The 12,297-nt window shown below is 48.5% G+C and overlaps 1 protein-coding gene across 2 annotated transcripts in view; it reads left to right on the plus strand.

The window, feature by feature from the left end:
* The window catches only part of HOMER2 (homer scaffold protein 2), an 85,474-nt gene extending 78,636 nt beyond the window's left edge, over positions 1 to 6,838 (plus strand). For both annotated transcript variants that reach the window (XM_047738399.1, XM_047738400.1), the window contains one exon: positions 54 to 6,838. In XM_047738399.1, coding sequence (XP_047594355.1) covers positions 54 to 242 — 189 coding nt within the window. In that variant the 3' untranslated portion in view covers positions 243 to 6,838. The remainder of the gene's footprint in view (positions 1 to 53) is intronic.
* Positions 6,839 to 12,297: the final 5,459 nt, after the last annotated feature.

A 12,297-nucleotide genomic window follows, 5' to 3' on the forward strand; every position in this document is an offset into this window, starting at 1 on the left:
GACGCGCCCCCTCGGCTCTGCTCCAGGCCCTTCTCCCGTTCGTCTCGCTCCAGGCGGCAGAGAGAGACAATCAGAACCTAGAGGACAAGGTGCGGTCCCTCAAGACGGACATCGAGGAGAGTAAGTACCGCCAGCGCCACCTCAAGGTCGAGCTCAAGAGCTTCCTGGAGGTGCTGGACAGCAAGATCGACGACCTGCACGACTTCCGCCGCGGCCTCTCCAAGCTGGGGTCCGACAACTAGGGGCAGGGCCGGGGGCGGGGTGGGCGGGGCGTCCTCCCGTGGGCGGTGCTTCTGTCCGCGCGGGGCCCGATGTCCGAGGGCCGGGGGCGGGAATGGGGGCGGGGTGTCCTCCCAGGGGCGGTGCCTCTGTCCCCGCCGAGCCTGTGTCGGCGGCGGCGGGGGCGGGGTCGCGTTTGCGCTCGGGTGGTGGGTGGTGCCGTCGCTCACGCCTCTCCGGCCTGGCCAGGCTGCGGACCCCGGGAAGCCGCGGACTCAGGAACCCGCGCCGGGTCCCCCGCCCGCGGTCACGCGGTCAGGGCGGGGACGTTTGTATCTTTCTCAAGGGCTGTTGCAACCGCACCAACTGAGCAAGGTGTTTTCTAATCCAAATACGCACACGCTTTACACCTTCGCGTGGAGTGTTTGAGCGTCGGCCGGGCGCCCGTGCAGGGGCGGGGGGGCACGGGGAGCAGCTGTCCTCCGGGTCAGAACCAAGATGCTTTCCAGCAGCCACTTAGTAGATGCTGGTCGAGGAAGAACAGGTGTCGGGGGCGCGCGGGGCCCGCCTGCCTGCCCTCTGCCCGCTCCCTCCCACCTCTGGTGTGTAGGGTTGCCACAACGTTCCTTTCCCGGGTTTTAATTTCGGAGCAGATCGCTGTGCGGTGGGAGCCACACGCGGTGACGGTGCCTGGCATAGAGTAGGTGCTCAATAAATATTTGTTCAACTAAACATTTAAACAGCACTTAGTGTTTTAATCAACCCCCCAGCGGAGTCCATCGGACCCTGTTGGACAGTCCATCCTCTTGCTGCGCTGGACAGGAGTTCGACTGATGGTGTGCAGTCCAGCTTCTGGATTGCCTCCCGGTGTCCCCGGACAGGGTGGGTGACAGAGGAGGCAGCAGGAGCTGGTCCGAGGCCGCTCACTAGCCCATCCATGCTGCTCTGCCCCCGGTGCCTTTGAACTGGGACCACCCTGTTTCTCTAGGGTGGGGATGTAGGCTGGGACCCCATGTTGGGACTGGACAACTAAGAAATAAAGCACAGGAGTCCTCAAGAGAGAGTCTGCTCAAACTGGCTGAGCCTTGGCCTTAGCGACAGGAGCTTCTGCCCCTGCCCTCTTTCTGTTCCTGCTGAGGAAAGGACCAGAGCCATAAAGCCCTCCTCTCTTACTGAGTTTCTCAGCAGGGCCGGGGGCGTCTGGGCTCCCTGCATGTGGCAAGATGTTTTGAATCCCTGGCCATGGGCATTTCTAAATGCCTTTCTGTGTGATGGAGTCTTTGATGTCTCCTTACCCCCCTTGCCTGCTTTGGGAACCACCAAGAGAACATCTCCTTCTAGAAAGAGTTTCTAGAATTTCCCCCTAGTGGATCTGGGTGAACAGTGAAACAGCCTGAGGAGGCAGGTGGGCACACACAGATGTGAGCCAGGCCCTGGGATGAACCCTGCTGTTGAGACCATGTCTCTGAGCAGAGAGCTCCTGTCCGGATGAGGGAGGGAAGGCAGCCAGCTGGGGCACCTGGGCACCTTGGAGTGTGTGTGTGGGGGGAACCTGCAGGCTGGGGAGCAGCTCCGCTTGGACACATTGGGCTCATGGCAGACAAAATGGAAATTATGGTCTCTGGTGGTCTCCGGATCTTGTGCTCCGGTGGTACCTCTTGGTGACTTAACATACGCTGCTGCTGGCCTGCGTTTTCCCCGGAGTCCCAGATGGCTCTCAGGGGAGTAGCAAGCAGCTCCCTGTTGGTCAGGAGCCCAGAGAGCTGGGCTGGCCATGATTCGGCCCCGTGGCCCAGCGCTGGCTCCAGGGGCTTCTTCTTAGGACAGGTCAGCCCACCTACCAGCAGACGGGACCTGGAGCTAGCTGCCTGGGAGCAGTGCACGCTGGGATCCCAAAACCTTAGCTCTGGGCTTCAATGCCCGCCACCCCGTCTGCTCAGTGACTTACAGATCTGGAAGGAACAGTCTTGGCTGACTGGAGCCTGCTGGGGGTGGGGTGGGGGCACAGTCACAGGAAGATAGAGTTGCCAGAGCTCTCTGTGCATCCTGTAGCGGTGGCAGTGGGAAGCTCTGCGGGGGCAGCACCGTGACGGTGGGCTGCTGTGACCCTCCATGGTCAGGACCCGTGGTCCCTGGGCAGTGTGGCCAGCGCCTTCCAGGTGGTAGGATCTGCACTGTGGCCTCTTATGTTGCAGCCCAGGAGCCAAGAGCAGGAGGGGCTCCCCTTGGGGGGGGGGATGTCAGGTTCAGCGGGGAAGGCACCCCAGCTATAGGAGAGTGCTGGCTGTTCACTCCCTTCTGCTTTTCTCTAAAGATCTTAGTGCTTCTTCTCTGACTTTATTTAAGAAAAGATGGCCCTGGGGGCAACACAGAGGGTCTGTGGAGAGACAGGCCCTGGCACCACGAGGGTGGGTCCCATGGGTGCTGCGTGTATCCCACCTTCTGCCCAAGCCAGTTCCATGCCCTCACTTACGGGAACATCTAACTACACAGATGTCCTTTGGTTGCCCTCACTGAGGCCGAACATGGGCCTCACACCCGCCTCGCACTCGTGCACCCGCCAGCCAGGCCATGCTGCTCGGCCATGTCGAGCCACGACCCCGCTTCCTTGCCAGGTCACATCTCCTGAGGTTGATGTGTCCAGGGCTGGTCGCCTGAGCAGGGATTAGCTTTTTTCCTGCATCTGTGAAACCTGGGGCCTGAAGGAGGCAAGGTGAACTGTGGAACCCCTTCATCATAATGGGCCTTAAAAATAATTTTCCTCCTGGGACACCCGGGTGGCTCAGTCAGTTAGGCGGCCAACTTGATTTTGGCTCAGGTCATGATCTCAGGGTCCTGGGATTGAGCCCCTTGTGGGGCTCCCCACTCAGCAGGGGGTCTGCTTCTTCCTCTGCCTCTGCCCCTCTCCCTGCTCATGCTCTCTCTCTCTCTTGAATAAATAATTTTTAAGAATAATAATAATTTTCCTTCTAAGTAATGACCCAACTGCATCAAAATTGAGAAGGACGTGGCGGGGGTGTGGGGGGTCTTACTAGTGTCCAGGGAATGTAGCCCCCAAATGACAGGTTGGGACAGTGTGGTCACGCCTTGAAGGTAGAGTGAGCCAGCATCCACAGAGACCTGAAGCTTGGGTGGCCCATCTCTCTTGCATGCTGTCATGTTAGACCTCAGGTGGGTGAGAGCATTGGGCAGTGTCATTCCCCATTTTGCAGAGACAGACAGTGACATGCCCGTCACCCAGCAGCCTCATAGGCTCCACATCCAGCTCTTCCGGACCTTGGTCCGGTGTCTTTCTGGGCGCCATGCCACTGCTCTGCTCCTGTGACCTTTGCGTGCCAAGAAAAACATTCTCTGGGACCCTGAGGAGGGCACATTGCAGTTAAGTTATTTTAATATATGTTCACAGCAAGTGATGATTTATGAACGAGTGAACCAGAATTATATTTATAGTCATTACAGACTGTAAGTTCCATGTTTGAATGTCTCTGGCTCTGCAGAGATCTAAGAGCGTGTTGGTTAAAACAATGTCCATGCTCTGAGAGGCCAGATCTGCAGAACACAAACATTGCAAGTTCTTTGTTTTTGGCTTGCTTTGGTGGTGGTAGAGCGGATTGTCCAGAACAGGTGGGGAGCCCTGAGAGGGCAGAGTGGTAAGCCGGGTTCCGGCTGGGAGGTTGTCCAGCTGCTGCCCACTCCTGCCCGGACTGGAGCCAGCTCTGGGGAAGGAGCAGGCCAGCCTCATGGTTACAGCAGGGTGAGCGGGACCTGGCTTGACCCCCAGGAGGACTGTCCAGGCTCCCTGTGGACTGCTGCAGACTCAGACAGCCGGTGAACTCTGCCTTGAGGTTTGGGGGTACCCGGTGGGTAGATACTGTATTTGGAGTGAAGCATCGAGTCTGGGGTAGTACAGAGTAGAGCTCAGGCACTTTCTGGAAACACTGCCATCTGCCCATTCTAAGGGACTGCTTTTGTCTAGAAATTGAGGTGGTGTTGGATAAGAGCCAGCCACCGGGCAGGCCACAGACTGTACTGGGGTGAACCTTAAAAGGGGGCAGCTGTGATGGGATTTTAGAATAGGTGTTCAAAAGAGTCTGCCCTTTGAGATGGAGACCGTCATGCCCTTTGCTCGTCACTGAAAGTGGGTTGTTTGTGCCATTGGTCCTTCTAAAAGTCACGACTCTTATTTCCTTGAAATGTCACTGGATTTTTGAAGTGCTGACAATTTAAACTAGAAGTTTGCAAATCATTGTATGTATTTTTAAATGATGAGCATGGTTTAAAAGGAGCCTAATTCTGAGTACATGATTTCTTCAAAAGGAACATCATATATTTGGAGGGGCGGTGGCGGTGGCATCACAGAGAGGGAATCCTGTGCAGAAATGTATGTTCTTTACATGTCTTTTCCATACACCTGTCTCAAGGGTATGGGGTTTTCCTCTTTAAAAACCAGCCAGGCAAGAAGGTGACTTTGGTAATAATTTGGCAGCTGGATGGAATGTTCTAGTGAACTTAGGAGTGTGTGCGTGTGCGTGTGTGTGTGTGTGTGTGTGTGTGTGTGTGTGAGATTGGAACAAGTGGGAGAAACTATAAGGAAATGTTTTAAGTTAAAAAATATAGATACCCAAGAATGGTCTTTGATAATCTTGGTAGTGATGCTGAATGTTCTGGAATCTTGTTTCTGAGGAGAAGAGTTTGTGTGTCTTTTGTTTTGGGTCGAATTGTACAGAGCCCTACTCTCTTTGATGATTCAGAGCCTTGTGAAAAGTGGTCCCCCAGGCCACACAGACCCCTGGCACATCTGGCAGAAGGCCAGACTGTGGGACATTTTGGCAGATGATTGACAGGTCTAATGACTGGCAGCTGTGGGGAACGTGTTACTATTTTTACCCTGTTGTACTGCTTTCAATGTAAAGTCCTGACTTTAAATAAATTGTAGCAATGTTTTGTGATATAACAGCCCATTAGGCATATCTTCTATCAAATATAAAAATTTAATGATTAGTATGAGGTGGTCATGTGGACTCTCCCAGAAGTATGAGGGCATGTTTTTTTTTTTTTTTTCCCCTTCTTAAATGCATTTTTGGAACCTAAATAATATATACTTTTTTCAAAAGAAACTACAGATGAGTGAAAAGAAAAAAAATCACCTGCTATTAGACCATCTGATTATAACCACTGTTAACATTTTAGTATATTTCTTTTCAGACTTTTTTTTATGTGCCTGTATTCATTTCATTTCTTTTTCATGAAATACAATTATGTTATACATAACTGTTTGGTAACTTTTTTCAATTGTGACATTATATCATGACTATATGTCACTCAAGAGGTAAATTTCATCATTTTTCATGTCTATATGGGTTTTCCCACGGATACTTGGGTGGTTCCCAATTTTTTTTGGTCACGGTCAAGGATATGATGAAATCCGTTGGTCTAACATCTTTGTAAACTTGTCAGATTTACTGAAGATCATTTCTAAAATCGGACTCGGTAGTTGCGAAGTGTGGGGAGCAGCTGCTCCGTTTCTCCTCCTGTCCTTGCTGGGCACACGGGAGACTGCACTCCAGCCCCCTCATCTGAAGTCATGCAGGGTCCTGTGACCTTCTGGTCAGTGAGACCTGAGCAGAAGAGACCTGGGAAGCTCCCAGGCCGAGACTGTGAGGTGCCCATGACCCGTTCTCCAGGCTGTGCACCCTTGCCTACACACGGGGTGATGTCCCAGCCCTGGGGCGTCTGTCAGCCGGGGTCCTTGAGGGACTGCAGAAGAACCTCCTTCTCCCCTCACGCCACCCACCCACGCGCCTGCACAGACATGGAGCGTGGGGTAAACGGTAAGCCTCGGGCATCACGCCGCTGGGGTTTCAGGGCTAATTTGTCACTGCAGCGTAACATGTCCTATCTGGACTAACAGAAAAGGCTACACATGTTTTTAGGACTTTTCATATATATTGCCTCTAATTGCCTTCCTGAAAGATGATTCCAAATTATACTCCCACAGCATTGTGTGAGAATGTCCTGCTCCCCTTTTAACACTGGTGTTCCCGTGGGGCGGCGGCACTCGTTTCGGTATGCGTTGTTTGATTCAAGTGTGACCCTCACTAGCAAAACTATCGATTGGAAAGTATTCTTTTGTACTTCACTTGTTCATCTCCTCTGGCCCCTTTTCTCATAAGATGTGTAGCTTTCTTAGTGATTTCTAAGAAGTTCTTCCTTTCCCCATAAATATCTCTAAAAACAAAAAAAAAGTACGTCCGGCTTGTGAAAATGTTGAGACATTTCAGCAGCTCTCTCTTTTTATTCAGACCTATCTTTGCCTTCACGCTGCTACCTTCGCTGCCAGGCTTATGAAGAGCTTTCGGATCCTAATTCTAAGGCTGTATAAATAGTCATCAGGGTTTTATTCCTACACTCTCATTGTTTCTAAGCAGTTAAATCTATGGTGGGTGGGGGATGGGTGAACAAAGGAAAGGAGATTAAGAGCACACACATCATGATGAGCAGTGAGTGAGAGAGAGGCTTGTTTGATCACTATATCGCATGCCCGAAACGAATATTAGTGCAGGCACTGTACTGGAATTAAAAAAAAAAAAAATAGGCCAATTAAAAAAAAAAGTTAAATCTATGATCCATCAAGAATTTTTTTTTTCCAAATTGGGGAATGCGTCCTTTCTCTACAGATATGAACTTCCATTTTTTACTGTATACCCAATCCTTCTATATCATTAAGTGTCCTTCCGAGCTTTCTGTGCGACACGTCTGGTACTGGTACCCCACTGTTTGCCATCACATGTTTAGACTAAATGTCTCCACGAATTAAACCTTTTCAAAAAAATTTTAGTACTTTTTGTATATGACTATTTCTAAAAGAAATTTGGGATCATTTTGTAATGTTTAGAAGAATTGGGCATTGGATCATGTAAAAATTTATAGCTTACTCCTATAATTCTTCAGAGAGAAGTAACATCTTTATAATATTTCAACTTTGATTTCAGTAACTTTATAAAGTATTATGTAACCTTGGTATATTTTTTCTAGCATGGGTAATTTTTGAAACTGCGCTTCTATTGTAAACGAGCTCTCTTGTTCATTGTATTTTCCAACTGCTTACTGTTTATATAAAGCACTGCTTTTTTTTTTTAAATGAAAATTAGACTCACTGACTTTTATTTAAAGCATAAGAGCGGTATAAATGTACACATTAGGGGAAGACAGAGAGACTCAAATTTCAAAATGAAAATCCCTCTGCCCTAAGATAGTCAACAGTTGGTGCATAGTCCCCCAATTTTTTTTTTCTAAAAATGTTTTTCTCTTTTATCCTTCTGAGCATATGCTACACTACAACTCTTCCATTTACTGCATTTTTTTACTTGGCAATAGATCTCGGGTATCTTCCTGGGTCAGTACACGTCAATCTACCTCATTCTTAGCTCTGCATAGAGAGCAGTGAGTGCGTATTCTGGTTTATTTAATGTGGCAGTTGGTGGTTCATCTTGTAACCAGCCAATTACTGAGTTTTCTTTTCTTCTAATGGTTTTGTTGTTATTCTTTTGCCTCTCTCAGGTAGATAATGGTTCTGTGGTGATGATAATTTTACCTCCATATTTTTAATTATCTTATTTCCCTTCCTTATCACATTGATCACTTTTGGAAGAACGTTAAGTAACATGTATATAATTGTTCTGGTTTTGTACGTTCTTCATAAATGTATTTTTTACTTAGCAAGAATACTTCTAGTGTTTCTCTAGAAGTATAAATTTGACTCTCAGTGTAAGATATTCTTAACATTTGAATTTATATATTAAAATGATGTCTTTCTAGTTTGCTGAAAGCTTTATGAGTAATGGATGTTAGAATTTTATTTAGTTCCTTTTTTTCACATCTGTCAAGATGATCAAATGGTTTTTATCATGACGTAAGACAAATCTTTTTCATAGACTTGTTAATGTCTTAGCTCTCTTTGCATTTCTAGAAAAACCTGGTATCGGCATAGTGTAGTGTTCTTTTAATATAGATCTCCACCCAGTGTTAACAGTGGTTATTTATGGTGGGTTCGTTTATGGTAGATTTTTATTTTGTGTTCTTGTCTGTATTTTCTGATTTTTCTACAGGTCTCATGTCTTACTTGTATAATAAAAAGAGCTTTAAAGTATGAAGAATATTCTGAATTTGGCTTGCTCCTATCTTCAGATTTTTCATTGTGAAGATGGTAGTTGTGTGATTTTTTTTTGTCCTGCTTTGTCAGGTTCTGGTGTTGGGTTTATGTTAATTTCTTTAAAAACAAAACAAAACAAGAACTTGGGGAGCTCTTGCTCTCTTTTTTTCTATGCCCTGGAAGCAGTTTAAATAATACTGAGAATTTTTTGCTCCTTCATGTTTTTATAATCTGTGTAAAACTGTCCAAGTCTAGTGCCTTTTTAGGAAATAATTCTTTGACACCTTTTAAAATGTTTTCCAGGCTCATTGGTCTCTGCAGACTTTCTTCCTATTCTGTGAGTTTTGGGCCATTTAAGTTTGTTAATAAAGATTCCATTAAGATTTTCAGATTTTCCCGTGTGGAGTATTATCGTTTTTCATCCATAACATTGTGTGTCTGTGCTTTCCCTTTATTCTGAGTGGTTTTTCCAGAATTAGTTTATTTTATCAGTCTTTTCAAGGCACTTAAATCCTAATTTACTCCTTTACCGTTTTATGATTTTTTGGTTAGTTTTTGTTATTTCCTTAATTTTTTTTCACTTTCTTTAGTTGAATACCATTTTAACTTTGTCTAATTTAATGATGGACGCGGTTCCTAGCAATTGTAAGGTTGTGACTTCTCTTCTGAATACTTCTTCATCCATATCCCTCAAATTTTTAAGTAGGGTGTTCTAATTTATAAACAATTTGCAATTTCAGATTTAACTTCATTTTTCACTGGAGAGCTATTTAAAATTATGCTTTCAAATTTCCAGGTATTTTGATATTTGCTGTTGTTGTTTTTAACATTTGTTACACATTTCGAGTTTAACTGCTTTGCTGTCAAAGAGGGTATGGCCTGTACAGTTTCTGCATTAGAGTCTACTGCTATCTTCTTGGGACCTAACAACTTGTCAATTTTAGTAAATATTCCCAGGAAACTGGAAAAGAAGATATATTCTCTGAAGGGAACATAATTCAGTCTCTCTGTATTAATTTGACCTTATTAATTTTAATATTATGGACAGTTAATTTTTACTTACTTGATCCATTAAAGACTAAGGAAAGTGTAGGCATCTCCCACTACTGTGGAATTTCTATTTCTCTTCTGTTTCTAATGGTTTTTGCTTAATGTGTTTCAGTATGATGTTATTTGGCAGATTATCTTCTTATATTTAAGGCCAAAATATGTCCCTTTGAAGACTTGTATACCTTTGTGAATTTCACTTGATTTTATTGTAACAGTTGTTTATGTAGAAATACATAGTTCAGTAAAATGTTTGTGTCTGTTTTTAAGTCAACAAAAACCTTTCAGGATTTCAAAAATCCTTTGTATCTTAAGAAGGTATGGGGCACCTGGGTGGCTTAGTGGGTTAAAGCCTCTGCCTCAGGTCATGATCTCAGGGTCCTGGGATCAAGCCCCGCATCGCATCGCATCGGGCTCTCTGCTCAGCAGGGAGCCTGCTTCCCTTCCTCTCTCTCTGCCTGCCTCTCTACCTGCTTGTGATCTCTGTCGAATAAACAAATAAAATCTTAAAAAAAAAAAAAAGTATTTTGGAAGCTCTTGATCTCCCCAAAGGGTAGGTTGATGTTCTCTTGGGTCACTTCCTGAGCCAAAGCAAAGATGGCAGTGGGGGGTGAGGTCCATACGCTTTTGGTGGAACAGATTGAGAGTTTTTGAGTATGCCAACATTTCCAGCTCCTGCTTTGGGACAGCCCCGTGCTTGAGTATGCTTAGGGGACACCTGCCCTTCAGGTGGTGACCTTTTGCCTTGATGGGGCCAATACCAGTGCTCTTCCCAACCCAATAGACATGTTTCTTCTGCAGGTCTAGCAATCTGAGCAGAAGGCAGCCGAGTGTATTGTATGTTTGTGTTCCTGGCTGTGAGGGGAAAGTTAATCTCAAAGACTCATTCTACCAGAAAAGATTTTTCCAGAGCTGTTTGAGCAGATATTCATGTGACAAAGCCTGCATCAGGCAGAGAACCAACTCTTCCCAAACACGTGTAGGTGGTGTGACTCTCAACCCACAGCTCAGGAGTGGAAGAAATAAGATCTCTCTTCCCCCCTCATTCAAGTTCGTTTCTGGTTTGAGTCCCTGTTCTACCAGGCCCGTGCAATTTGATCTTGGTCAGTTCTGGGACCCCCTTTTCTTCAGTGTGAGTCTTCAGAGGTCCTGCGGGGGCTTACATATCTTTCGAGGTTTGGGGAGGAGGGATCTAGTGCCTGCCAAGGTGTCCTCCGTCCCTGCCCCACTCTGTCTCCCACTCCGCTCCCTCTGGGTCCTGCTTGTGTACTTGGGAGTATGAGAATTTCTCAGACATTGCCATGCTCTGGAGGTCTCTCGGCAGCCGTCCCGTTTGACAGCAAAGGTTACAGGTGGAGGGTGATTTAACCTGAAGGCACCGCTGTGTAGGCCAGATGTGTTGGCGTAGGAGCTCATCGCCAAGTGGAAGTGTTTCTGTGGCCACTGACACAGGCTCTTTGCTGACAGCTCCCGTCCGCGGGCCCTCAGCTACCTTTTGGGTTAGCCTGTGGCCCTACCTGCCACGAGAGCCACCTCCCTGAGGGGTCTCCTCACACCACATTGGGCCCTGCCTTTTACCTCTCGGGGCACTTGGCCAGGTTGACCTGGCTTTTGAAATAACCCTCCCAAGACGCTTAAGTTTTCCTTCCCGGTCCTGTCTCACTTCTGACTGTCCCTCCTTCCTCCACTCCTCCTCCTGCTTTGGAGTGTTGGGGTCTCCAAGCATCCGGCCCAGGGCCACCTTTCCTGACACTCTCCCCCTGGCCATTTCAGGACCTCCGTGATGATTTCATCAGCGGTCACCCCCCCCCCACCTCCCCTACCCCCGTTCAGCTCCCATCCTCCAGTGCCACCACCCTCCCCTCTGCACTGGCCCATCTTTGCTGCCTGTGCAGCGACTCGTGATGTTGGGGTCCTCCCTCGGGCTGTCTCGCCTCTTCACCCCTGCCCCACTCTGCAGACGGACCACCCCGCCTGCTCCCGGCCTCCATCATCCCGGAGCTCCTCCTCCCTCTAGTTCCTCTTATGTGAAGCTGCCCAGAGACCGCTTCCCATGGCTGGAGACATCAGGTTCTAGCCCACGCCCCACCCCCGCAAGGGGACATGCTCCCCACCTGGCCGGCCTCCTGCTTTTCCTCCGCTTGCCTGGAACCCTTCCGGAAGCTCTGCCAGCCTGGGAACGCAGAGGTGAGAGTCCCCAAGTTTCCCCAGGTATGTACCTGCAGGGGTGAGGTGAGACAGTATGTTCTGGTGCTAACAGAACCCTGATTTGGGGGGGAGGGGTCTGTGGGGCCCAGAACAGGGGCCAGAGCACAGCCGGCTTCTCCAGAACCGGGAGAGCCCAGGCCACTCCAAAAGGCCTCAGACCTGTGAGACCTCAGGCTTCCGGGCCCTTGCCCCGGGAGGGAGCCGGCTGTGACTCTGTGCCTGCCTCACGCTTCCCTCGCCACAGCCCCGAGTTTGTGGCCTGTGCGTGCCGGCGGTCTTCAGAGGGTGGTCTGCAGACCAGAGGCTTTGGAGCTACCTGGGCTTTCCAGGCTCTCCCAGAGAAACTTCCTGGATTAGCAGCCCAAAGCTGTCCACAGCCCAGTCCCTGGAACCTGGGACTCTGTGACCTTTCATGGCAGCGGGAACCTCGAAGCTGTGACTCAGGTTACAGAACTCCAGGTGGGGAGACGATCCTGGATTATTGGGGGGGGGGGGCGTCTAATCACATCGGTTCTTCAACGCAGAGCACTTTCCTGGCTGATGGCAGGACAGTCCGAGAGTGAGCGGCTGCTGGCTTCAGAGCGGAAGGGAGGCCACCGCCGGGGAACGCCACCAATGTGGAACGCAGGTGCCTCCAGAAACGGCAAGAGGCAGCGAAGCAGCCTCCCCTC

The sequence above is a fragment of the Lutra lutra genome, chromosome 7 (assembly GCF_902655055.1).
Source record: "Lutra lutra chromosome 7, mLutLut1.2, whole genome shotgun sequence".
NCBI classification, from domain to species: domain Eukaryota; kingdom Metazoa; phylum Chordata; class Mammalia; order Carnivora; family Mustelidae; genus Lutra; species Lutra lutra.